The 25,630-nt window shown below is 47.0% G+C and overlaps 1 protein-coding gene across 8 annotated transcripts in view; it reads left to right on the top strand.

Annotated features, from left to right (window-relative positions):
* The window catches only part of TCF3 (transcription factor 3), a 103,583-nt gene that overhangs the window by 55,872 nt on the left and 22,081 nt on the right, over positions 1-25,630 (top strand). For all 8 annotated transcript variants that reach the window (XM_084825892.1, XM_084825899.1, XM_084825898.1 and 5 more), the window contains exons 8-13: positions 7,146-7,195; positions 14,773-14,875; positions 16,241-16,380; positions 19,537-19,663; positions 22,388-22,446; positions 23,522-23,600. In XM_084825892.1, coding sequence (XP_084682018.1) covers positions 7,146-7,195; positions 14,773-14,875; positions 16,241-16,380; positions 19,537-19,663; positions 22,388-22,446; positions 23,522-23,600 — 558 coding nt within the window. The remainder of the gene's footprint in view (positions 1-7,145; positions 7,196-14,772; positions 14,876-16,240; positions 16,381-19,536; positions 19,664-22,387; positions 22,447-23,521; positions 23,601-25,630) is intronic.

Here is a 25,630-nt window from a genome sequence, read left to right as displayed (position 1 = left end):
TTCTACTGCTCCATGGGAACGTAAGAACCCCATAGAATCAGGACCAAGCATGGCATGAAGGCAGCAGACAAATTGCTCTGGTGTTCAGAGGTAGACGGCCTCTAAGCATGGAGGTTCTCTGTCACCATCCTGGCTATCAGCTGTTAACAGCCAATCCCCTCCAGGAATTAGTCTAATCCCCTTTTAAAGCCATCTAAGCTGGTGGCCAGCACCACTTCTTGTTCCTATACATTATACTGCATAGAGGAAGTTCCCTATTTGTTGGGGGGTGGGGGGTGTTTCTCTGCTGAAACTCTGCTTCCACTCCATTCCACTGGATGACCCCCGGGTTCTAGTCTTCTGAAAAAATGAGAAACCCCTATTTCTGTCCACTTCCTAAGCTTTGACCAGGCCCCCTTGTACAGTCCTTGGTCCCAACCCTTATCGATTCATTTATTACATTTATATCCCACCTTTTTCCCTCTTGTAAGCTGCCTTGGGTTGCTTGCGTGATCCTCCTCCTCTCCATTTTATCCTCACAACAGCCCTGTGAGGTAGGTTGGGCTGAGAGTCTGTGACTGGCCCAAAGTCACCCCGTGGGCTCCCATTGCTATTCTTCACATGCTCGACCCGGCCCTGCTACAGGGCTTCCTCTTACCACTTGGCAATCATTGCGGTCATTATGAATATCTTTGTAATAATAATCAAAATAGCAATATTTATTTCCAGAGGTGTTTGGGGCACTTAAGAGGCTCACATGGCATGACATTTTATAGAGTACATGAAAAGCTTCTGCCATAATAAAATCTGTTAGTCATTGTTATTAACAATATTGCTAATAATAATAAGAGAAATGTAATAACGTTAATAACAAAACGATTGTTATTTTCTATTGTGATTAATATTGTAATTTCCAGAGGAGTAGCTGTGTTAGTCTGTTGCAGCAAAAACTAGAAAGTCTTGTGACTAACCAATTTATTCTGGCATCATTCATGGAGTCATCAGATGTAACAACAACAACATATTGTTGTCATTATTAACAATATATTATTCTCGTCGAGGAGCTCAAGATAGAATACATGGTCCTCCCTCCCAATTTTGTCTTCACAACACCCCTGTGAGGTAGGGCCATAGCTCAGTGTGAGACAGCACAGGTGTTGCATGCAGAAGGTCCCTGATTTGATCCCCAGCTTCTCCAGGTAAGGTGAGGAAAGAATCCTGCCTGAACCCCTGGAGAGCCGCTACTGCCAGTCAGTGTCGACAATACTGGGCTAGATGGACTCAGGGTCTCGGTATAAGGCAGCTTCCTATGTTTCTGTGTCAGCTGAGAGAGATGGTGACTGGCCCAAGGTCTCCCCAGAGAGACATAGAATCATAGAAGAGTAGGGTTGGAAGGGGCCTATTAGACCACCGAGTCCAACCCCTTGCTCAATGCAGGAATCCGTCAGAGCATCCCTGACAGGTGGCTGTCCAGCCTCATCTTGAAAGCCTCCAGTGTGGGAGAGCCCACCACCTCCCGAGGTCATGGGTTCCATTGTCAAATTGCTCTACCAGTCAGGACGTTTTTCCTGATGTTCAGCCGGAATCTGGCTTCCTGTCACTTATTCCCATTATTCCGTGTCCTGCACTCTGGGATGATCGAGAAGAGATCTTGGCCTTCCTCTCTGGGACAGCCTTTCAAGTCCTTGAAGAGCGCTATCTTGTCTCCCCTCAGTTGTCTCTTCTCAAGGCTGAACATGCCCAGTTCTTTCAGTCTCTCCTCATAGGGCTTGTTTCCAGTCCCTTGAACATCTTTGTTGCCCTCCAAGTTTCACAGCCGCGTGTGGATTTGAACCCTGGATCTCTTCTTGCTCCAAGCGGCATACTCTAACCAGTACACCGCAATGGCTGTGAAATAAGTAGGGAGGCCCAAAGAACAAACAGCCGTGCACTGGCCAGAAGGGTGTGTTGGGTTGAGCTGGGCTGCGCCCGTCTGCATGAAACGTCCTCATGCAGCCGGTGCTATGGTGACTGCAGCGCTCCCCCCCCCCCAGTCTGCTGTCCCCTCCCTTGTGGCTAAAAGGACTTGTCCCCCAATCAAAAAACAAATCAGGGTCCTGTTAGGTTATGGGTAGACAACTTGCAAGCCCTCAAGATGCTTTGGCCTACAGCTCCTATCAGGCCAGCCAGCAGAGCTGACAGTGAAGGATCATGGGACTTGTAGCCCAAAACATCTGCCTACGCAGCCTTAGGTAACAAGCAGATAGTCCTCATGTTTTCTCGCAAACCCCTCCTTGCAATCAGCTCTGCCCACGAGGTCCGACACGTGGCACAGGGCACAGTGCCCCCTTTCTTGCCCTGCCCCCCAACCTGGGTGTGTACATTGACTGGTTCAGAGGTAGACAGGGCAGATGGTGTCCTTCTTGAAGCACCTTCCCTCCGCTCTTTTGAAGCCCACTCCCCCACTTATTATGGGGTGGAGTGGAGGTGGCGCTTTGACTTTGCCTGGAAGAGAAGCTGCTCTGTATCCTGACATCTGGCATTCATTGTGGGCAAAGAATCCAAGGAATGGGGACCTGCTAGAGAACCGGCCATGTGGATTTCACTTTCTTCCTTTTTCTCTCCCTCCCGCGGAACACCATGGGCCAAGGGGTGTGGGGCCTGTTAAGCAGAGACCTGAGGAATCAGGGGGGCTCCATTTCTATTTATTTACTAGCGAATGAGCCCAGCTTTGCACAGGTTGGAATCGCCCTTAATCTGATACAGCGAAGCCTTCAAGCAAATGTACGCAGCTGTCAAAGCTGGGCCAGTTGTGCCCACCCTGTCTGAGTGAAACCAGGCCCACTGGCACCCCTAGGCACGTCCCCTGCCATGGTGTAGCCCTATCACCTCACAAAGGAAGGGTCTGTCCTCTCTATTCCCCCAAGGGGGCTGCCCGCAGCAGGGGGGAGGGGGCAGGCCTATAATTCTGTCTCTCGGCTTACTAATCCCCCCTGGCTTCAAACTGTATGGACTGCAAAGCCATGTGCTGGTTAGGGACATCTACCCCTAGTGGCTGAAGATGTTTCTGCAGGCTTCAAACACAGGGCGCATGCACATTGAGTAAAATTAATTAATGCATTTTTAAAATGAAATAACCCTGGGGTGCACATTGCTAGGGTCCTTTTAGTATGCATGCCAAGTTTCAGGTATCTAAGTTTCATGGTCTTGGCACTATGGTGCTGATGGACGGACGGACGGACAGACACACATCCTCTGCTATTATAGATTAGTAGTAGTATATTTAATATAGTACCGTCTGTGTACATGGCACTTTACAAAGAGCAGGATGAGAAGTCCCCTGCCCCAAGGGCCTTACAGTCTAAAATTGACACAGGGAAACAAAAGGGGAAGGGGAGAGGGGAAGAACATATGACTATTTCAGTTACCCATACTTTGGCTTGGTTCCAGTAAAGTATAAGGAATAAGGGGAGTCCTGGACATTATCAGGACTTTTATGTGTTCTGTATTGTTAAAAAAAAACACCTTTGCAAATCAATCCAATTTTGCATAATTTATCTCATTTTACATAAGTTACTCTGTGTTGTTGCTTTGTGGGTCTTTGTGGCCTTCTTCTCCCACCTACAGAAAACCTATTTAGCCATGGCATTTTGAGTGTAGCTTCTCAACGATGAGGGCTTGCAAGTTGCTTTTTTTTTTTTTTAATGAAAATTGTGGTTCTTAGGAAGTTGAACGCTGACTCTCATACAGGCATTCTGTGGAATCACAGCATGGAAGACTTGCAGTTCAGACTACATGCTTTCTCTAGGGCAGACTTTGCCAGCCTGCCAGATGCTTTGGCCTACAACCCCCAGAATTCTTGACCATTGGCCGTGCTGCCTGAGGCTGATGGGAGTTGGAGTCCCAAACATGTGGAGGGGAAGGCTGCTTCTAGGGGCTTCAGGGGTGGCCAGGACTCGAGAGAGGGTGAGGCATAGCCTGACGTTGTCCCTGAAATGTCACAGTGGTCCAGAAATGTTTTCTTTCTTTCTTTTTTTTTCTTTTCTTTTTGAGTTTTCAAGAATCACTAGCAGGACGTGCAGACGCCTCTGGCAATGTTCAAAGGGGAACTGGGGTAGGATGGACCCTTGTCAGCAACTTCCCCGGGGTTTTCTCTAGACTCTACGAAGAGTGCTGCCCTGCCTACTGAGCGCACGCTCGCTCGCTCTCTCTCTCTCTCTCTCTCTCTCTCCCCACTGCATGATTTCCTGCCCCCCACCGCCTTTTCCCGCCTTTCATCCCCCTGCATTCTAACTAATGAAATCCACCTGTTCCATCCAGCAGGTTCATTCCATAAAATATAGCACCCCTGCAGGGTCTTAGCGCCCAACATCTAGGCATCGCAATTTCCAAACGTTTGTGCCGGGAGAGCGACCGTGAGGGCGCCATGAGGAACCTATTTATTTTATTTATTTGTTAACATTTATATACCAGAAGTGAAGAGGGAAAAGCATTGTGAATGACGGTGAAGAAGGGGGAGACGAGTTCTGGTGCTCAAGAAAACAAAATTTATTGCGCTCACCGGTTTTCGGAATGCTTCCTTCCTCAGGAGCTTATACGAGCCATTTGATCTCTTGCTCTGAAATACACGAATGTTCTTACTTCTGGATACTTGCAAACGCTGTAGTTGAAGTCTATTGCTCTCACCATCTAGCCGGCAGCTACAGCGTTTGCAAATATCCTGAAGGAAGAACATTCGTGTATTTCAGAGCGAGAGATCAAACGGCTCGTATAAGCTCCCAAGGAAGGAAGCATTCCAAAACGCGTCGAGCGCAATAAATTTTGTTTTCTCGAGCACCAGAACTTGTCTCCCCCTCCTTCACCAACATTTATATACTACCTTATTTGCTAAAGAGCTGATGATTTAAAACAATAAAACCTTAACACAATTTTAAACAACCAAGAACATTACAATCAGTAAAACCTTACAACAGCTACATAATTTTAGAAGGGTAAATTTAAAAGATGCGCCTTCGTACCCTTTCTGAAATGGCCTTGCTGGCTGCGGCTGATGGGATTTGTGGTCCAAAATGGCAGGGGGCACCCAGATTGCGGCAGGTTCCTGTGAGAGGGTTCCCGTAAGGCTGGGGTGTGCATCCAGCAAAGGAGCTGCCTGCTTTATCTCTGCATGACTCCTTGTTTGGGCCTCTCCTCCTTTTGATCAGTCTACACCAGCACTAAGAAATTCTGCTCCATTTCCAGATAGGGTGTGGATTGGGTGCCTCACAGGTCTTCGGAAGCAGCTGCGCATTATGTGTTTCTCTCCTCTGGGTTGTGCCTCTGACAAATCAAGAGGCACACTCAACACAGCAACTCAAACCAAGATGTGCAGAGCAGGTTTCCCTAGGGCCTGGTAATCCATGCTTTTCCATATATTTTCCATACTCTGTGCACATGTAAAAGAATGAACTTCCCCTCCAGTTTGGAGTCAGAGCAGGTCTTCACGGCTGGAGGTTTTGAAAATGCTGCCTTGAGACTGGCTGGAAGATTCCAAAATGTGAGACATTGACTCCCAAAGGGAGGTGGGGGGGCAGGATCCAAACCCATCAGCACCCCTCTCCCTCTCTTTCCTCTGTTCGAACAAATTTTAAAAAACTTCCTCGCTGCAGCTCAGTTTACTTGCTTCCGAGCAATCCTGAAAGGTGAAAAGGGGTTTAATCCTGGGGGAAAAAGGTGAAAGTGTGCGAGGTATGCAGGGTTTCCTGCCCTCTTCCCTGGAGAGGACCAGGTTTTGGCAAGAAGGGGTGCTCTCTAGTCTAGACAGTAAAAGAAAAAGAAAAAAGATACAGAAAGCTGTGGTAGCAAAGACATTTAATGTTTTATGGACACAGTAACACTGGAAAGGCAAGCCTCAGTAAAAATGGTATGCAATTAACAAGAACGAAAGACTGAGGTAAAACTCTGAAACTAGGGATGCCAAAAATACATACAGCACATCGCCCGAAATATCAGGCTTTAGAATCATAACAAGAGCTCTGCTGGATCAGACCAAAGGTGCAGATAGCCTAGTCTTCTGTCCCTAGCAGATGACAGCCAGGTGCCTCCTGAAAACCCACAAGCAACCTTGAGCCAGTCGCTATCTCTGAGCCGTACCTACCTCACAGGATTGTTGTGAGGAGAAAAGAGGGGGGAAGAAGTCCCATATATGCTGTCCTAAACACAATGGGAGAAGGGAGAGATATGAAAATATGTATTTTTTAAAAATATTTTAACTCTTAATCTGGTGTTTTAGTCTTTTACCTTGTTGTTCACCACTTTGGAATCTTCTGATGTGGAGCGGTATATAAATATTGTAAATAAATAAAGTAATAAATGGTAACTTTGAATTCATCCCTATGGAAGCCCAGTCCACTGATCTGTTACAGATTATCTTGATTCACGTGGAAACTGATTGACAAGCTGGAGGGGGGGAGCATTTTGCTCCATTTGTAAACAGCAGCAGTGTCTGCATCTGTCGGACCTTTACCAAAGAACAGCAGGTTTCTTGTTGAAAATGGCTGACCAAAAAAGAAAACAGTGGTTAGCTTTCCATAATCCATCCTCAATGGGTTTCTTTCTCTGACTCAGTCGCTCAGTTGTGAGGCAAAGGCGCTCTACATGGACTCCATTACTTCCTGCTTTTCTGTTTCTTGTTAAACCATGTCCCCGGTGTTGACAATACATTTCGGGGGGGTGAGCCCTTGGCCCAGCTGAAGCCCTATTGCTTTCTGTTACTGCATTTCACAGATGGGGCAACTGAGGGCGATTGGCTTATGCCAAAGGACATAAGGTAGTTTTGGTCTGCAGGTAGGTCTCTGGGTGACTTGCAGATCAGCAAAACTGCACCCTGAATTATCCTGCTGGAATTAACGAAGCTTGGGGTGACAAGGAGTGGGTTTCTGTGGGCTCCATTCCATTCTGGGCTCAGAGTTCTTTAATGCTAAGTGTGTACCTTTTGCTTCTGGCTGGTGGATCTCAGGGGCTCTGGGGAAACAAAGCAGATCCTGGAAGTCTAAAGTCTGCCCACAGTTGGCTTTAAGGCATTCCTGTAAGGTAGGACTTGAAGCAGAATCAAGGCTATCTACTTCCCAGGACTGGCTCTTTATAATGTGTAATGGCATTATGAGAATTAATTTTTAAACATCTTTTTTCCCTCCCCCCACATTCAGATGGACAACCGAAAAAAGTTAGAAAGGTGCCTCCCGGACTGCCCTCTTCGGTAAGCCACTTCTTTCTTCTCTGCAAATCTATAGTAGTTGGTAGGAAATCCTGTTGCTGTTGTTTGCAAGGCCCCGCACTTTCCATTGGCTGGGCTTCCGTGATGTCACAGAGCATTTCTGGAACTGCTGCTAGCTGCCAGGGTGGGAGGGGAGGGCCATGGATGGAATGCTAAAAATATGCGTAGCCGCTGAGACCAAAGCTACAAGGCCAGTTTGGCTGATGGAAAACCTTTGCACGGGTCCTGTTCTTCAGAGGGAGCCGTGTGTGATAAGCAGAGAGGAGAGGAAGGTTCTAGAGCAGGGTGTGGAAGGCTAGCTAAAAAGTGGGTTATGGGAGGATGTTGATGTTGGATGGAGCAGAAACAAACTCAGAGGGCAATAATGATATCAGAGGCTGTAGGTACAGGGCAGTGGAGAAGTGAGGGTAGAATCCTAGAGTTGGAAGGGACTTCAGAGGTCATCCAGTCCACCCTGTACTGTGGATACAGGAAATTCTCTGCCACAGCAACTCTGATGTGCGGCCATCCAGCCCTGGCTTGAAAACCTTCAGAGAGCCCATGGCTTCCTGAGGGAGCCTGTTCTACTGGATACTAGGAAGTAGGAGGAACAGGGATGTCTGGCTATGTGGGCTCACGCCTTGCATTATTCTTACGAGTCTGTCACGTATAAGCTCCTTGGGGCAGTGAACTTTGTCTCTCGTCTTCTTTTTACTCAGATTAACTTTTGGAAGCACTGCTTTCTCTGCATGGGCGTTTTTTTTAAAAAAAAATCGGCGATAGCAAGTCTAAGGGGTGGGTGGAATGAGTCCTTTTCCAGCCTCTCGGAGAGGAGAGGAGAGTTTAAATGCCTCTTTTGGAACTTAGTTCTCAGTCGAACAGGAAAGCATTTTCCGGCGCTGGTGCTGTGGGTGTGTTTTAAGAAGGGTTGGAGTAAGAGCAACTGTAAGAATGTGAACTTCTGCCCACCCCCAGCATGGAAAAGGCTCTTAATGGGTTCATGTTTTTAATCTTGTTTTGATGCCTTGTGTATGCTTTTATTGTAAGCTGCTTTGGTTATATTTTACTAGAAAAGTGGAGTACAGAATTAAACTAAGCTAAAGTCTTCCACCTCCTCTCTTGCAAGCCTGTTGGATCCCGAAGCAGTCCAAATCCCGGAACGGCTGAATTCCACATCTGCATAAATTAAACAAATGTGCATCTCTTATTTTCCATAATATTATTCTGACTCTGTTTTGTCATGGAGAGGGGGCACAGGGTTATAAAGGGCCTCATGCTGTCCCTGCTCCCTTTGCCTAACTCCTGGAGATCTTATCCAGCCACCACTCTGGCTTCTGAGAACTTGGCAGGCATTGGCCAAAACCCTTTTGAGCGTACCTTCAGAGTCATAAGGGCTAGTGACCTTCAATGAAATGGAAGCTGAGATTCCCAAGAAATGTAATTCCATGTTCCTGTGCTTCTTTCTGTGCTCCTGTGGAATTCTTGGAGCTTGTTCTTATCAGAAAAAGTGCTCAATGAATACTAAGCACTACTTTGTTAAATTTTATTAACATTACATTGTATGTGTGTGTGTGTATGTGTGTATATATATAAATATATATATATATATATATACACACACACACACACACACATACACACACACACACACACACAGTTACTATGAATATTCCGTTTTCTAACCCAGAGTTTCTCCATTGAGCCACCTCTTCTACATCCTCCTGTATTTAGTTTCTTTCTCCCCCAACTTTTTCCCTCTGTCTTGTGGTGGAGTGGACACCCCTCTGCCCTCCCCTCCCTACTCACAGTCTTCAAGCTTTACCACCCCACTCCCAAATGTCCCCTTGGCTCCTGTCTCAGGGTCCCGTTTGCTAGCTAGACTTTAAACACCTGTATTTTACTTTGTTCTTAAGTTTTCATAATGAAGTATATGCCTTTAAGCTCAAATAAGGGAGGCTGTTATAGGGAAGCTGCTGAGAAACTTTGGATGTAAATTGCTTTTCATGGCGGGGGGGGGGAACAGCTCCCCCTTCTGCTCTCCAGGTGAGCAGTTTTGAAATGCAGGAAGTGATCTCATCTGTAGGGCCTAGAAGGGGGTCTCAGGGGTCTATTTTTTCTTTTTTTTGCTGACGGAGGTGTAAAGTCTGAGTTGGAGAGGGCGGCAGCCAGAGGCGGGAATAGCAGGCGGCCAAGGGAGCTGCCTTTTGATTTAGTGTTTCCTGTTGGGGGCTAGCTGGAGAATATAGGATTGCATCCTGGCTCCCTTTTGCAAGGCGTCTCATGCCGCAGCAACAACAACGCTGTGCCGTTGGGTGCTGCTGTGTGGCAGCCCTTTTTCCGTTTCAGCATCCATTCCACAAACTTTGCCCTTTTTCTTTTTAAAGCTTTTTATAGTTCTGCCAATTCAGTTTTCTCTTTGCTTACCCCTGTCCCTTTCTCACCCCATAGCTCAGGATTACCCAACGGAGACATGTTTCAGGGTCAGCGGGGGTGGCGGCGGGGCGGTGTCAGGGGGAGATATATTGAGAGGTTTTTCGCTCCGGTCTTGTTGCTGCTGCGCACAAGTGTAATTTTGGGTTTTTAAGGGCAGTTTGATGGGTGGAAGTTTGCTTTTCAAATGCCAACTTCAAACAAGTCCTTTTAAAATTAGACAACAATAAAATGTCAGCACACACACAGATTAACGGGGGGGGGGAGGGGAACCTTCCCTTGGGGGAGGCTTGGTGGTTGAGAGCCAAAACATCCTTCTTATTCTTTTTTCTTCTTTTCTTTTGGTTTCACCTTAAAACAAACAAACTGGGCATTTCTTTTTCACATCCTTAACACCAAGCTTTCAGAATCCCCCTGCCTTTTCTCTCCATAAACTCACATTTAGGTGAAGCATGTTGGCCAATGCTCCTGGTTGATGTGGGTTTATGTGTCTCCTCCCCTCTCCCCTTTTATTTCAAGGCTCTCCCCCTTCTGCTTCCCTTCCGTGGCTTCCCCACCGCCCACCCCCCAGCAATAGCTTCGTCGAAGCAAGGTGGCATTTGGGTGGGTTGCTGGCCGAATGGAGCAAACTGCAAATGAATGAAATGTGTCAGCACTCGAGTTTTTATGCCGGGGGGCGGGGAGGTACAGGGGGCTTGATGAAATCCGCAAGTCCCACCCAGCTGACCCCCCCCTTGAATTTAGCCAAATAATGCCCCTCCTCCCCCTCCAACATAGAAGGACAAGAGTCTGCCCTCCGCCCCAATTTGAGAACTGAAATGCATAGACACTTAAGCATGTATTCTGGTGGGGTGGGGGTCACCCTTGGAGCAGTGCGCGGGGTGATGGGACGTGAGACATTACGGAGCTGCTCCACGTTCCTCGGTTCTGTAATAGTTGCTGTTTCCTTTCTCAGGGTTTTATCTGATGTGTGTTTCTCCTTTTTTCTTTTTTTTTAAGCTGCTCTCCCCCCCCCGCCCCGTTCCCTGCCCCCACCCTCTTTTTGTCTCCATCCTCCCAGCCCCTCACAGCTGCCTGGAGAACTGGCCGGGTGCCAAGAGCTGGCAGATGGCGCACAGCTATTATTCCTGCTTCGCTCGAGTCTCAGCCCCGGCTCCTGCTATTTAATCAAATTATAGGGAAAGGCAATTTACTGGATTTCTTATTCTTTGTAGCCGGCTTCATTCCCCCGCTCTGCCTCCCCGAGACTCTCCAGTACTCCCCGCCCGCCATTGCTTCCACCCTGCTCTCTTTCCCACCGCACGTCTTGCTCCAGTACCCATCTCTCTCTCTACATTTACACACACATGCTGCGAGCAATTCTGGGGTTTGGGTCCTTTGCTCGATTCTTCCCACCTTGATAACAAATGCCGTGAACGGAAGATAGCTGGGTCAAACAGGAGAAGGTCATTAGGAGGGGCTTTGTCACGCGTGCGGGAGGGCCAGCAAAAATCCTTGCAACTGTATGGCCAAAATGCAAGCGTCTCTCCCCCTCCCGCCGTGCCCCCCCCCCATGTTACAAAAATTGAGTGGCAATCCAAGTCGTTTTTACAGCCCTGAGAATCTTTCGAGAGGCCTCAATTTTGCAAGCTCATTTTGAAACTCTCGGGCCAGTCTCAATATAGGTTTCTCTCAGTCCTTTCGTGAGTCATTTCGACACTCGGGGCAGCTGCCCACACTTTCAGGCTGCCTTACGCCAGGACAGACTACTCCAGCCTTTGCCACCCCAGCGCCCTCCAGATAGGCTGGACTGCAACTCCCATGCTGGCTGGGAATGATGGGAGTTGCAGTCCAGCACACCTCACCTGCCACCTGACCGATTCAGTGCAGGTTCCTGGGGCTGACCCAGGACTGCCAGTATCCAAAGCAGATGTTCATTTTGAGAGTATCTTTCACGCTGACGGTCCATGTTTTCTCAGAAGCAGAGTTTCCACAAGAAACCCACCACCTTCTGCTGTCCAGTCAGCACCAGCCAGCCCAAGTTGCCTGCTGCTGAATTATTTTTTTATCCCCCGTTTCTTCCCATCCATATTCAGCAGCTAGAATGTGCCTTTCTGGGGTATGCTGCAGGCCTGCTGCCCTCACCAAGCCTCCATCCCCTGGCTTTTCATCTACCATCTTAAGCATAGGCTGAAAAGACAACCCAATGTGATCTAACCTTGTTTTAATAACATTTTCTTGCATGGTTTCCCATGCTCATCTGAGTCTCTCTTCAGGGCAGGGGTCAACTTCATCCTGAGCTGTCAGTTGCTTCCCTCTTCCTCAGATAGGCTCTGCTAGGCTCCGCCCCATCTGACCAGGCTCTGTCCTTTATCTTCCAGCCTCTTCCGTGACTTCATTCCAGTTAACACGACCACAGCTCCCATCGCGAACCAGCATGATGCAACTTTATTTTTTTACTTCTTTATTTATAACGTTTGTATACCACTCTCCATCCAAACAGATTCTGGAGCAGTGAACGCAAGAAATACAATAGCAAAAAAAAAAGATTAAAAGAGCATATTAAAATGATTAAAAACAGAATGCCAATTAAAACCATGGCTGGTCATGTAACGAATGCTTCCTGGAACAGAACAGTTTTCCGGAGCCGCCAGAAACAGCATGGTATGATGGTTAGAGTATCAGACTACCCCAGTTCAAATCATCCATGAAGATCACTGTTTCTCACCCCTAACCTACCTTACAGGGTTGTTGTGCAAATGAAATTGCCAGGGGTGGGGGAGAAACGTGTGAAAAGGTGAGATATAAATAACTCAAGGAGCGCCTCCAGCAACACCAGACAGGCCACTCAACAAGATCAGCCTCAGGTGGCCTTCCCTCTGTCCCATCAGCCAAGACAGCTAGGCTGATGAGGACGAGGGAGAGGGCCTTCTCTGTGGTGGCCCCCACTGTGTGGAACTCCCTCCCTAGGGAACTCCACCATGCCCCGTCTTTAATGAGCTTCCGCCACACATTGAAAACGTGGTTGTTCAGGCAGGCATTGGGGACGGGTTAGGGTAGTTTTAGAAATACAATGTTTTATGTGTGGTTTTAAACTGTTTTTACTTTTAACATCGCCCAGAGTGGCCGGGTGACCGGCCAGATGGGCAATTAAGAAGTTTAATAAATAAATAAATAAACTCAACCCAGGTGAAGATTCTTTGCTTCCGTGAGTGTGGCAAGTTGCCAAAAGGGGGAACCCTCGGCCCACTCAGCAGATGGCCAGAGAGTGATATTACAGCTACAAACTCAGCAGCGGACAGGGTTGATCCATTTGAGCCTTATATTGCTTCTGATTCTCACCTGGCTGATCAGAAGAAGCCATTGGCTATGGTGGCTGGGGAATGATGGGAGTTGTAGTCCTCAGACTAGAGGGTGCCAGGTTGGGGAAAGCTCTTCTCTGATATTAACCTGGCCAGTTGTTCATTGTTTAAAACAGACCATTTCACCTGGTTGTACCTACCCTGAATTAAAAAAAAAAAAACACCCAAGAGAAACTGAGAAAAAATCCTACTTTTGAAAAACTGGAATCTGCTGCTTGAATAAATTATGCTGGCACATTTGCATGTCTTTACATGTTTTACTGTTGGTTTATAATGTGAGGTGTTTTATACACCCACCTTTCAGCTTCCCCCTCTAAAGGATAAAAATGAGAATGTCAGTTAAATAGATAAGAGCTCTCCCCCCACCCCTCTCTCTGTGCCTCTTCACATGTGACAACAGCTCACTGTGGCTTAATTTGCCCACGGGGGCTGTTGTGTCATGCTGGCCACCTGTGGGCATCGTTTTTGCATGGTGCCCATGGGTGCCCAGCTTGGCGTGACTTGTCATGAGGTGCAAACCCAGGCGGTGGGGTTATTTGAGGGCTGCCTGACCCTCAAACAACCCTTAACGTCTGGGTTTGCACAGCATGACAAACCACAGCAAGCCAGGCACCGGTGGATGCCTGGTACAGTCTCGGAACCTGGTCTTGCGCGTGCGCGCTCTCTCTCTCTCTCTCTTTCATTCCCTCACTCTCACACACCCACACATGCACACCAGAACCTCCAAAAAATGGGAGACCCACAGCAGCACCAGACAGTGACTACACAAAATTTAAAAAATCTTTAAAACAGCCAGGACAGAGAGAAAAGCAAAGTAATTTCATCCCTCAAGTTTCCAGGGGGATCATGTTTGTTTTGACCTGGCACTTAAAATATAATAATGCTGTTGCAAGGTTTACAGGGGGACATCAGCAATGCATGGCCCTAAAGCTTAGCCCCCAGTTAGTTTACTTGGAGCATAAATCTACCACTCTGCTGGCTTCTAAGCCTCTCCCCAGCCATGAGGTCTAGGAACTTGGTTTATAAAAGTGGGGGATGGGGAGAAAGGGAGCTGAAATTCTCATTGTTGTGAGCTCGATCTCCAAAACTACAGTTTGTACCTTCAAGTTTTGTTGTTGTGCTGGGAGCTGGATGGGGTGAATTCATGGGGCCTCTATCAACTCCCTCTGATGGTTGTTTGGTTGTGTTCGATCTGTGTTTTAATTAAGGCCACAAGCTTTACTCAGCTGCGTAATCAACCAGAGGCTCAATCCTATACTCCTACTTGGGAGTAAGCTCCATTGAACTCAGTAGGACATGCTTCTGAGTCAATATGCATATAGAGTCAATCTGTCCAGGTTGGATTGATTAATCAATAGGGGCAACCTTTTAATCAAACGGGCTGCGAATTAAGGGTGCCTATGTGCCGGGGGGGGGGGGGAGTATTTTGCTGCTAGTGTGTTAACTGCAACAGGGAATGGGGGATGAACAATTAATGGGGTCACTTCTGAAATCAATTGGTCTCTTTTTCTTTGCAAAATTAGAACCCCTCTGTTTTAATATCCTGTTCAAAGGACTTGCAAAGTTTGGCTGAGGGGCCATTTTCTGACTTGTACTATTAAGTTGTATTGTTTTTGTTGGATAAATATTTTGTTTTTTGGCCTTGCGACAGGAAGATGGGATATAAATGCTGTGAATGTGTAAATAAAATACAAGGTTTGGGAAAGGAGAAGGGAGCGTTGGCTTTCTTGAAAATTCCAGGTGAATAATGGAGGCTGCAAACAGAGTTGGTAACTCTCTTTCTTCCTCCCCTGCTCTTGCCCCCCACAGGTGTATCCACCCAACTCAGGTGATGAATACAGCAGGGAACCGGCTGGTTACGCACCTTCCAAACCCCCCAGCACTGTCTACCCCGGAGCCTTCTACATGCCAGGTAGGTAACCTGGTCCAAGGTAAATTAGCTACTGGGAGAATTATTAGCCTTAGTTGTTGCTATTTTGCTATTATGTGAGGTGGTTTAGGCTGAGAGAGAGAGAGAGAATATGACTGGCCTAGTTCACACATAATGCTAAGCCATGGTGTGGTTTGTTGAAATCCAGCTTCTTGTTCTGTCCGAACCCTGCCCCCCCCCCAACATACCATGGTTTGTCAACCAGCTATAAACCACAAATACAACCCATGGTTTGTTGTCAGCTTACAAAGTCTGACCCGTTTAAACCATGGCTTGTTGAGATGTCTGAACCCAGAACTGTGGCTTATTTCTGATTGGTTTGTGCTGTTGTGTGCCCTAAAACAGAGGCGCCCAGCAGTAATGCCGCTTTGAAGGCTGGCAAAATGGGTGAGAGAGAAACGAACTAGAAATGGGGATGGGAGGGGTCTATAAAACCATCAAGTCCAACTCCTCCACACACACACAAACACACACACACCAAAAAAGGCCAGGCAGCACCCATGGGACTCAAACTACTAACATTGCAAGTGCAAACGTAATTCGAAGGAACCAGCTTGCTTGCTTGTCTGCAAGGCAATTGATGGCTAAAGCAACTAACCGTGGTTAACATAAACCATGGCTTGCCGTTATGTGGGAATATAGCCTGTCTCTGTGTGTCAGAGAGAAAGACAGATGGGCCTTTGTGGCTGAACGGGAGTTTGACCCTGAGTTTCTGTGTTCCTAGTCTGGGACTCCAGCCGCCAGACCTCACAGCTAGCCGTGAGGGCTATGTGCGCAGTGTCAGTACACCACTGAATACCAGCCACAAGGGAAAAGGGTGTTGCCATCAGGTGGCCTAGGGCAGGAATGGGCAATGTGTGGACCATGGGTTGTGCGCGCACGCGCACACACACACATACACACCGTTCTCACTGGGTTCCTCTGCTGCTGCTGAAATTGCACTGCCGGCAAAAACTGCAGCGATTCTGCATGGAAACCAGGCATGTCCTCCCATACACACATGAACAGACACCTTGTTTCCCTGTGGATTTTCACCCCTGTGGCACTGAATGAAGCAGGGGGCAGACCCTGACCCTGGAGGCACCTGGCTGGCCGCTGTGGGAAACAGGATGCTGGCCAGAAGTGCGAGGCACCTTTGGTCCAGTCCAGCAGGGCTGCTGCTGCAGGCTCACCAGCTCTCAGAACTGTTTCAAAGGCCGCTCCTGGCCTGTGGGACCTTCTGAGGCTTGGGGAGGCAGGCTTGCCTGAACCCCGACTGTCCTGTCCCGGTGATGGGGCCCTTTGCAGTGGCTAAGCAAAAGCGTGAGGGTGGCTGGAAACCTCAGGCTCTCGCCTTTCTACTTGCAGACGGGCTTCACAACTCGGCCGATCTGTGGAGCTCCTCCAACGCCATGAGCCAGTCCAACTACGGGGCCATCTTGGGTGCTTCCTCCTCCCCGCTCTCACAGTCTAGCAACTTCAGCGGTCTTCACCAGCACGAACGGATGGTAACAGAGACTGGTTCACGGGGCAGTTTGGGGTGGGGGTGGGACAAATCCAACTACATGCAGATGTGTACAGATACGTACATGCACACACGGGGCGTGCATTTGTTTCAGACTGAATGTTTGGCTCTCGTTTTCATCTTTTAAAATTTTTATTCATGTAAGAATTTTATTACCCTCTTTTCATTGTAAAATAATCCTGAAATGGGGTAGCAAAGCTTGCTCATTCATGGGACTTTTGTTATTCATTTGGAGCTCATTCATGGGGGTGGGGAGTTAAACTCCCTGCCCTCCAGAAAAGGGCAGCTGGGTGTTTTTTAATATTGCCTGGAGACTCGTGATTTATTTGTTATTTATTTATTTGATTTCTACACCTCCTTTCTACCAAGAAAATAGCACTCAAAACGGCTCGGGATCACATAAAGACTTAGCACACCAGAGTCTCGTTCATTATCGGAGTTAACCGATAAACCAAATTGCTCCACTGACTAAGCATGGCTGTGAACCGCCCTGCCCCCCCCCATCCCCGAATCAAGAAAGAGTTCTCAGTCTGTCAGTCCTTCCTGTAATGGAGCAAAGTGCACTTTAAACCCACTGCTGTGGGGCAAAATCTTCTCTCCAGTCCAGCCCCCACTTCGGGAGACCCCCTTGCCTTGGCAGCACCGGGTGACAGGGTGTGGGACCGGGGGGAACCTGGATGTTTAAAAAAACAAAGCATGACTGTTACAGATAAGTAAAGAGGCAAATGGGATTTTAAGAGAGTAATCATTAAACGGATGAGCTCTTTTAAATAACAAGAACAAATGGAGGGACGAAATGGAGAAGGTTTCTTGCACACCCCTAACACAGAGAGAGGGAGAGAGAGAGCTGCCCATAAAGTTGGACTGGAACTCCCATTACACCCAGCTAGCTGTGCTGAGTGGACATGGTAGGAACTCCAGTCCAACACATCTGGGGAGGCTGACGTAGAAGCTGGGGGACTTTGTTCGACTCACTCCAATTCCTGGAGGGGATAAAGCAGTTCTCTCGCTCCCAGAACTGGGAGCGAATCCTTTTTCCTGGATTGCTCCCCTTTTTTAGGCAGGGAGAGGGGGGCTGTACTGGGAGGAATTGTTTATTTGAATATCCTTCCCCTTTTCCCCCACCCCTCCCTGCCCTACACCCAGAAAAACAGCATGTCAGAGAGACCAGTTATCTAGCTTTCTCCCTGTATTTGCAGGGAATGTATTTTTTTACACAGAATGCAAATAGGGGTACACACACACACACGCGCGTGCGCACGCACCCCCATAATGCCTGCACTTAGAAAACAAACGTGTCGGGGAGAAACATTCTGTCTGCTCTGGGAACATGGATTTGCTTAAACAGGAAGAATCAGGGTCACATTTGGACAGACATGAGAGCATATCTCGCAGGCCTGTTTTATGGGTTCCGTGTGTCAGCCAAGACCTCTTCTTTGAAGATTTCCTAATGTTGTTCCTGAGAATGGCTTGGCACAAGTAGAGAGGTGACCCAGAAAAAAAACTGGGGAAAATCCGTTTTTTTCCTCCAAGGACCTTTTTTGGTTTTCCCCCTGAAAACATGAATAATTTGGGGTTATGATATATTTTCTTTTAGAACGCTGAATAAGATGCTTAAGGCAAGGCATCCATATATTACTACCAGGCTTTACTCCCCCAAAATGATTTCTAAACATTATGTAATAGAAAGACTTTTATAGGAAGACAAGAAGATGTACAATTTCTTGAAATTTTGAAGCCATGGTGGAAAATACGTTTTTTTAATCCTCTGTAAAATTCTCAGCACAGTTAATACTTTCATTCCTTATTAAAAATTAGTGATCTGATGTATCTTTTACTGATAGACATTTATGGATGCTCCAAGTCATGTTCAGTTTCCTAACAGGTATCTTAGACTAAGTCACCATATCATAATAAGTGCAGAAAATGTGCATTCTTGACTGGTTGGGTTTTGTGCAATATAGAGTCCTGCATTTCTGGGTTTGTTCTGGTTAGATACTGTACCAGTCAATTAGCATAGTTAACACTGGATTATCTTGCCACTACCGCCACATATGATAGAACAGCGTGTGGATTATCCCACCTATGTTTCTTTTTTAAAAAGACAGTACTTGAGGCTTGGGTCTATGGAACTCACTGCCACAGTTTTTTAATGAAGATCCCAGTTAGACCTCACCATTAGGAAATGCCGCCTCAGCTGTGAAACCACCCACTGCTGGCATATGTATGAGATTGACATCACCGCTGGAGACATCTTCTCAAAATGAACAAAATGTGAGATGTTTATGAAGGGGAATTATTTATGAAAGGGAATAAAATGTCACTCTTCAAACTGGTTAAGACTGCTTAGATTCTTAAAATAAATATCCTTGGCGACCATTCCTAACACATAAGAGAGTCTTCCCTGGCTAAATAAGCTCTCAGTTCCTTTTCTTTCAGGCCAGATTTCCCTAAACTCCACCCAACCAGTTCCTCAGAAATGGAAACAGATGCTGTATACTTGTATTCCCCTGCCTTCAGCTCTTACTTTATTTTATTTATTTATTACATTTTTATATCGCCCAATAGCCAAAGCTGCCTGGGTGGTTCACAACAATCCTGTTTCTCTTGGCTTCTAGGATGGTTCACACATTTCAAGCACTGCTTGCTTAATTTCCCTCTGGTAAGACATAAAATTGGAAACTAAAATATATTTTGTATAACTTGGGTTTACTCATAAAAGTATCATATTTGGTATATTAAATTTTAAAATGTAGTATTCTGACAATAATTCCAAATTTACCTTGTTTACTTTTAAATATTGTTTTTAATTTAATGATAATTTTACGAGTGAACAAAGTCGTATGTAATACATTTTCTGTTTCTAACTTAACCAAATGCCTTTAGATCTGTAAAAAACACTAAAAATTCAGTATTGTATATTTGTCAATTTCCCCCCAAAATTTCTGTTGCCCCCCTCAAATGGGGCAGAAACCCCATTTTGTTTTGTTCCCATGGCTTCAAAATTTCCGGAAATTTTGCACAAGCAGGTTTGTGGTTTGCTCCCGCAGGCCAGGCCCTGTGAATTTGGGCTCTAGCTCTGCAATAGATAAGAATATGGACAGAAGTTCTTCACACAATGCTCCCCCCCCTTTTCTAGAATTATCAGATGCATTCAGGAGAAGTCAATGGTGGCCTCCCATCCGTCTCTGGGTTTTCCTCAGCCTCCACTCAGTACGGGGTGTCCAGCCACACGCCCCCAATTGGCGGGACAGAGAGTGTGATGGGTAAGTATTGGATGGTGTTTTATTTGTTTATTTTAATCTCCAGGCTAGAATTGCCACAGAATCTCATGGAATTCTTTGCCAAACGTGAAATTTCTGCATGGGCAGAATCTCTGTTGAATTATCCAAAGGGGTCAAAAGCATTTTGATAAAGAACTGGTAAAAAGTCCTACACCTCCCTGTGCTAGAGCAAGTTTGCCTAACTAAAGAAATTTGTTGTCGATTGATTGTATTGATTTATTTTCATTGCAGATTTAATCATAAATTTATTTACTAGTGAAAGCAATGGTTTGGAAGAAAAAAAGATTGTTTGGACCTCCCCACAGGGGATACTCCAATGTCAGTGGGGGGATGAATCCTCTCCAGGTTTCAGTCAGAACTCTAAAGGAGCTATCCAAGGTGCTGCTTTAGAGTTCCAGCTGGTTCTGACTGAAACCCAGAGTGGATTCACTGCCCCACAGACATCGGAGCCACCAGTCTCCACTGGGCTCTGAGGAACCAATCTAGAAGAGGACCGTTTTCTTCATGGCCACATTATGGGTATCTGGTTGATCATTGCTTATGGTCAGTAACTCAGCCTTTGGAGAGACATTTCAACCTTTTAGGATGCGGGGAGAACTGCAGAAAAGCCAGGAAACAGCCAAAGGATCTGGGGGAAGGGGGCAGGGCCATTTGGGGAATCCCAGAAGGTTGGCCTTGGCCCTCGGTTCTGCACCCCTAACCTAAAAAAAACCCAGTCCGTGGAAGATAAGGCTATCAATAGCTACTAGTTTTGATGGCCATGTACTACTTACAGGGGGATCAGAGGCTCTGACAGTGAAGGCTGGGGGCTCCAATGTCAGTGGGGGGATGAATCCGCTCCAGGTTTCAGTCAGAACTCTAAAGGAGCTATCCAAGGTGCTGCTTTAGAGTTCCAGCTGGTTCTGACTGAAACCCAGAGTGGATTCACTGCCCCACAGACATCAGAGCCACCAGTCTCCACTGGGCTCTGAGGAACTAATCTCGGAGAGGACCGTTTTCTTCATGGCATCTGGTTGATCACTGTGGGAATCAGGATGATGCTGGGCTACGTACTGGGTCTTTGGTCTGATCCAGCAGGGCTGCTTTTACCCCACCCTTACCTGTCCAACTCCCATGAGTTTTCAAGATGGGGTTGAGGGGAGTGACATTTGCACATCTCCGTAGCTTGTTTTATTTGTTTATACAACCCTTTTGCCAACTTTCAAGACTGCTCTTCCCTTAGCTGTGCTGTTCAGAGTTCATAGCGCTCGGCTGGGTTGCACCTATGATCCGGGAGAAGCTGGGGGGGGGGGGGACCAGCTCTGGGGGTGGGAGTTGTAGTGCTGGAGCAACACAGAATTTCTCTGCTGCCCATTTTCTCTTTGGCCCCCTTCCCCCACCTGTTTCAGGTGAATCCGCAGCCATTTCCTTCAGTTCCCCACCCCCTTCCTGGCACATATAGGTTAATCCCTGTTGGGGGGGGGGCGGTTGAGGCAGTCAGAGCTGCACAGGCGGAAATAGATCTGTTTAGTTTTAAGCCGCTGTCTGGGAAGCGGACGCAGTAATTCCTGCCCTCCTTGTGATGGTCAGATACAGAGCTCCCATCTCTCGCACAGCTATTACGTGTACGGTTGGAAGTGGGTCTTTTTTTATCCTCCCCCTCCATTACCACCACCCCCACAGGTCCCAGGGGGTGGAGGGGAATTTCATGCACATTTTCCCCAGTGGAGAACCAGAAGCAAGCAAAGAAGCGAGCATGCTGTTTTCGCCTTGGACAATGGAGGCTGCTTGGCTCTGGAGATGTTGGCATGCACACGTGCCCCTCCAAAATAGCAATTTGGGACCAAACACAGAGGCCTCAGAGAGATGCCATTGCTCAGCGAGGTCCAGAAAGAGGGGATAATGCGGATCAAGCAGGAGGAGGGGGAGGGCATGATGCTGTCAGATCACGGGTAGGGAATGCCAGGCCCTGTGTTTTGAACCACCAGGCTCAAACCCAGAGCACGCTAATCCCCTCACCCCGCTGTGAACCTGTTACAAAATGCTTTTCCTTGCTTTCGACTTCCCGATGATTGGGACGTTTTTAAGAAAGAACCACAACCCCACCCCGAGAACCCTCTCTCAACGTACACACCCCGACCTTGATTTTCTGTAGATTTTAGCAGAGTAGGTAGGTGGGTGGATGAAATTTTTTGGAATTAGGGGGTTCCCAGTAAAAATGGACTGTTTGGGAGCAGAAATGTTTAACTGATCCAGCTCCAGGTACTGAGCAGCGGGAAAATCATCAGCGCACACACACCACTGCCCCCTCCTTTCCCAAAATGTGCTTTGAGAGGAAGGCCTGGCTAAAGAATAAAAAGGAGAAAATGTTGCATGGTTTCTCTCTTAGTTTGCAAAAATTCTTCATGTTCTTCCCCTCATGGGGAGGGAAGGGCAGTGAAAAAATTGAGGCTCGGGGGTCCCGCCACAAGCCTCTTGAAATTCCTCTGAGCTTCTGAGATTTCAAGCAGGCGCTGCCCACATGCCCCCTGCAGCCATGAGGACTAGCAGCTTTTTGATGTTTTGATGCAAGCCAAAGTTCTGAGGAAGCTGAAGTCGTGTGGCCAATACCGTGTGATGGTGCCTCCTGGTTTCTGCCTCTTGGGGTGGGTGAGAGGCTGGCCATTTCTATAACACCACCTTCATGTTTTTCTTTCTTCTCCTTCTCTTCTTGCTCTCGTGCTTCAGGTAACCGAGGAACTACGGCTGGCAGTTCAGGGGATGCACTTGGAAAAGCTTTAGCTTCAGTAAGCCTTGACCATTCGTGCTTCTAAAAAACAGTGTTTTACAAACTGTAGGCCTTTCATACTCCTTTTGCAGTGGGGGTGTTGAACCTCTTTCAGCCTGAGGGCTGCATTCTATTTCAGAAAAGCTCTCTGGGGCCGAATCCCAGTGGTGGGCGGGGACAAAGGCAAAGAGGGCAGGGACAAAAACGCCAGCATATTTTGGCATTAAGCTCTTACTGCCTTAGGAGAGGCATTTCAGCCTTTTGGAACGGGTTAAAAACCACGCAACAGTCAGGAACTGCCAAATGAGCAGTGGTTGGATGGGGCGTGGTTAACTGGGGAGCTGAGGATCTGCACCCTGGCTTTACAGGGAGCTGTCATCATAAGGCAAACAGAACAAGCAGTGTCTCATTCTTACATGTTCTCTTCCCACCCTAAAAACAAAACAGAAAAACACAGTGACAAAGGTGCAAAAGCAAGTGAAATCATTGCATATCGATTTAACGTTGCTTCCTCCCCATCCTGTTTCATTGTGCCAGGGGGTCTTGGGCTGGGAGGACCGCAAGGAAATACCATGTGTTGCTGTGGTATACTCCGCTTGTTCTGATATTTCTGTTCCTAGGTCTTCGTTTTGTATGTTCTTACATTTCGATGCCAACAGTGCCATCCCTTTAGAGCAGACTTCTCCAACCTGGCACCTTCCAGATGAGCTGGACTAGTACTGTCCAGAGACAGCATGGCTGTGCTGCCTGGGAAAAGTGGGTTTGTGGTGCCCCGGAGACCCAGTCTGAGGGTGCCTCCTCCAGCCATGGTGGGGCATCTGGATGTTACCCCGATTTCTCCCTGTGTCATGATATATATTTATATAGCACCTTTGAAAATGTGCTTTAGCCAGCCCAGCCCGGCCCTCTTTATTCTCTCCCTACATCCCAATACATCTAGAAGCAGTAAGAAGGAATTCCGTTACATTTTCTGGGAAGTGTTTATTTGTTGGGTGTTTGCTTGTTTTCCCACTTGAGGCAAAAAAAGGAGTTTGTTTTAAGGAGGAATGGTTACCCGCTGTTCCCCCTAAACCCACTTTTTTTCTCCCTTTCAGATCTATTCCCCCGATCACTCTAGCAATAATTTCTCTTCAAACCCATCCACGCCGGTGGGATCCCCTCAGGGAATAACAGGTAAGCCTGCTAAAGTCTGCCAGGGTATGGAAGAGAGAAAATCGGGCCTATGCAGGGCTAATTTTTGTGAACCACCCAGAGAGCTTCGGCTGTGGGGCGGTATAGAAATATAACAAATGAAATGAAGTGAAATAACAGCGGCTTGGAGCAGTCTACCTTAGCTGGTAGAGCTGGCGTTTGAAAGAGCCGTGTCCTTAAAAGGTGGACAACCATTCTGAGCTTACCCAGTGTTACTTTCAGGGTCAAGAGAGCACAAATCTGCCCCACCTACAGAAACAGGTGTGATAGCACTTTGTGACAGCAGCCTTTCTTTAAAAAAAAAAATAAAATTGCTTTTTAGAAAATTTCCACATAAAAATAATATGTGACAGTTTGAGTCCCTGCTCCCTTCGCAGAGGTCTACCCACCCAAGATGACTTCTCATGGATTTGGCGAGATTGCTATCACTTTTTCTCCTGGTTAAGTGACTCTGAAAAGTCCCCATTTTGCTCCTGTGTGTGTGAAAGTAGCTTAGAGGAGATGAGGGAAAACTTAAGAATGTCCTTAGGATTTAACAAAGGTGTTCAGAAGCTTGTATTTGCTTGGAATTAATGAAAGCCATGTTTTCTTACCCTGCTTAAATGTTTCTGATACTAACAGCCCTTGGGCGCTTTTAAACTACAATTATGCACTTGATCTTGGCCAGAGGCTCTAAAAATGTCTGTGGCTTAAGAGGAAACGGACTCCATTCTTAATACTTAATGGCACCGTGATGGGGCTTTTTTAAACGGCTTTAGCATGAAACATCTCAATTTAATTTAATTTTTTTTTTAAACCTCCCAGATTTGGGAGAATTGAGACAGAAAACACCCTGAGGCCCACTAACCCTTTCCCTCTCCCACTTTCAAGATTTGGAGGCCTCAACGTAACCACTTCCAAAGCTTGGGGTGATCATTTGGGACCTCCAGAAATATATATAGTCAGCGGATCTGACGTTTGTGATTGACTGGTTCCATCTAGTGCTGGGTGGGTGAAATGCATTTGAGTAGGATACTTCCCAGCGGAGTTCAACCACAATGCTCCTCCTGTATACTAGGTGAAAACTGACCCCTTAGTGGTTCCATCCTCTCCCCACTACCCCCTGCCACCTCACCCTGAGTTATCAGCATCATCTTATGACAAACTAAATTGCAGGATGCAAATAAGGTGGATAGAATTTGTTTTCACTCCCTCTCCCATCATACAAGGCCTGGGACCAACCAGTGAAAAAGATTACAGATGGGCAACACATCATTCATTTGTGACTGCCAACAAGATGGCTTTAAAAGGGGATTAGAATTCATGGAGGAAGAGGAGGGGTCAGTAAACAGCTACTAATAATTTCTTCGTGCTAGACCATTGGTAGCTCCTGAAGCAAGGCTGCTTCATCTTTTTGAACCCGGTGATCCTGGATTCCTGCATAAAGACCTCCTTCGGCAGTTGTATACAGCTGCAAAGTTACGTGTAGCTTGTAACTGGAAGTCTCCAAAGCAACCAGCTAAAGAGCAGTGGGTTGATACAATTTGGGAGGCTGTGAGCATGTATTAACTTACTCAGCAAGGGCAGCGAGCAAGGAATCCTAACTCGAAGAATGATGTTCCGACACCATGGTTTCCATTCAGTTCCTGTACGGAGGCGCTTCAAACTTTCAATAAAGTTCCAGCAAAATACAGCTGCCTCTGTTTTTTCTGATTACTCTGCCCAAACGCACAAAATGGCATGCACCCGCACACCTCCTTTCACACGTCGTAGAACTTGCATTTTGACTTCCATTAGACGCTGAGCTCCTCCTTAGAGGTATAACTAGTGAATTCCTTTGTTTCTTTAGGGATTGTGATTTATTATTATGCACGTTCTTCTTCTTTTGTGCCCTTCATTTTGTTAACCTTGTCTCAAAGTAAAATAAAATTTCATGAAACAGCTATTAGTCCCCGCAGCTATCTGAAAGCTCCAAATTCAGAGGGAGTCTACCCCCCGAATACCAGCTGCTGTCCGTTGTCTTTCATTCTCCG

The sequence above is a fragment of the Heloderma suspectum genome, chromosome Z (genome assembly GCF_057233095.1).
Source record: "Heloderma suspectum isolate Gila_16-S chromosome Z, 16-S_ref, whole genome shotgun sequence".
NCBI lineage: Eukaryota > Metazoa > Chordata > Lepidosauria > Squamata > Helodermatidae > Heloderma > Heloderma suspectum.
Note: the sequence above shows the minus strand (reverse complement) of the source record. Positions and strands in the feature narration are given on the sequence as shown.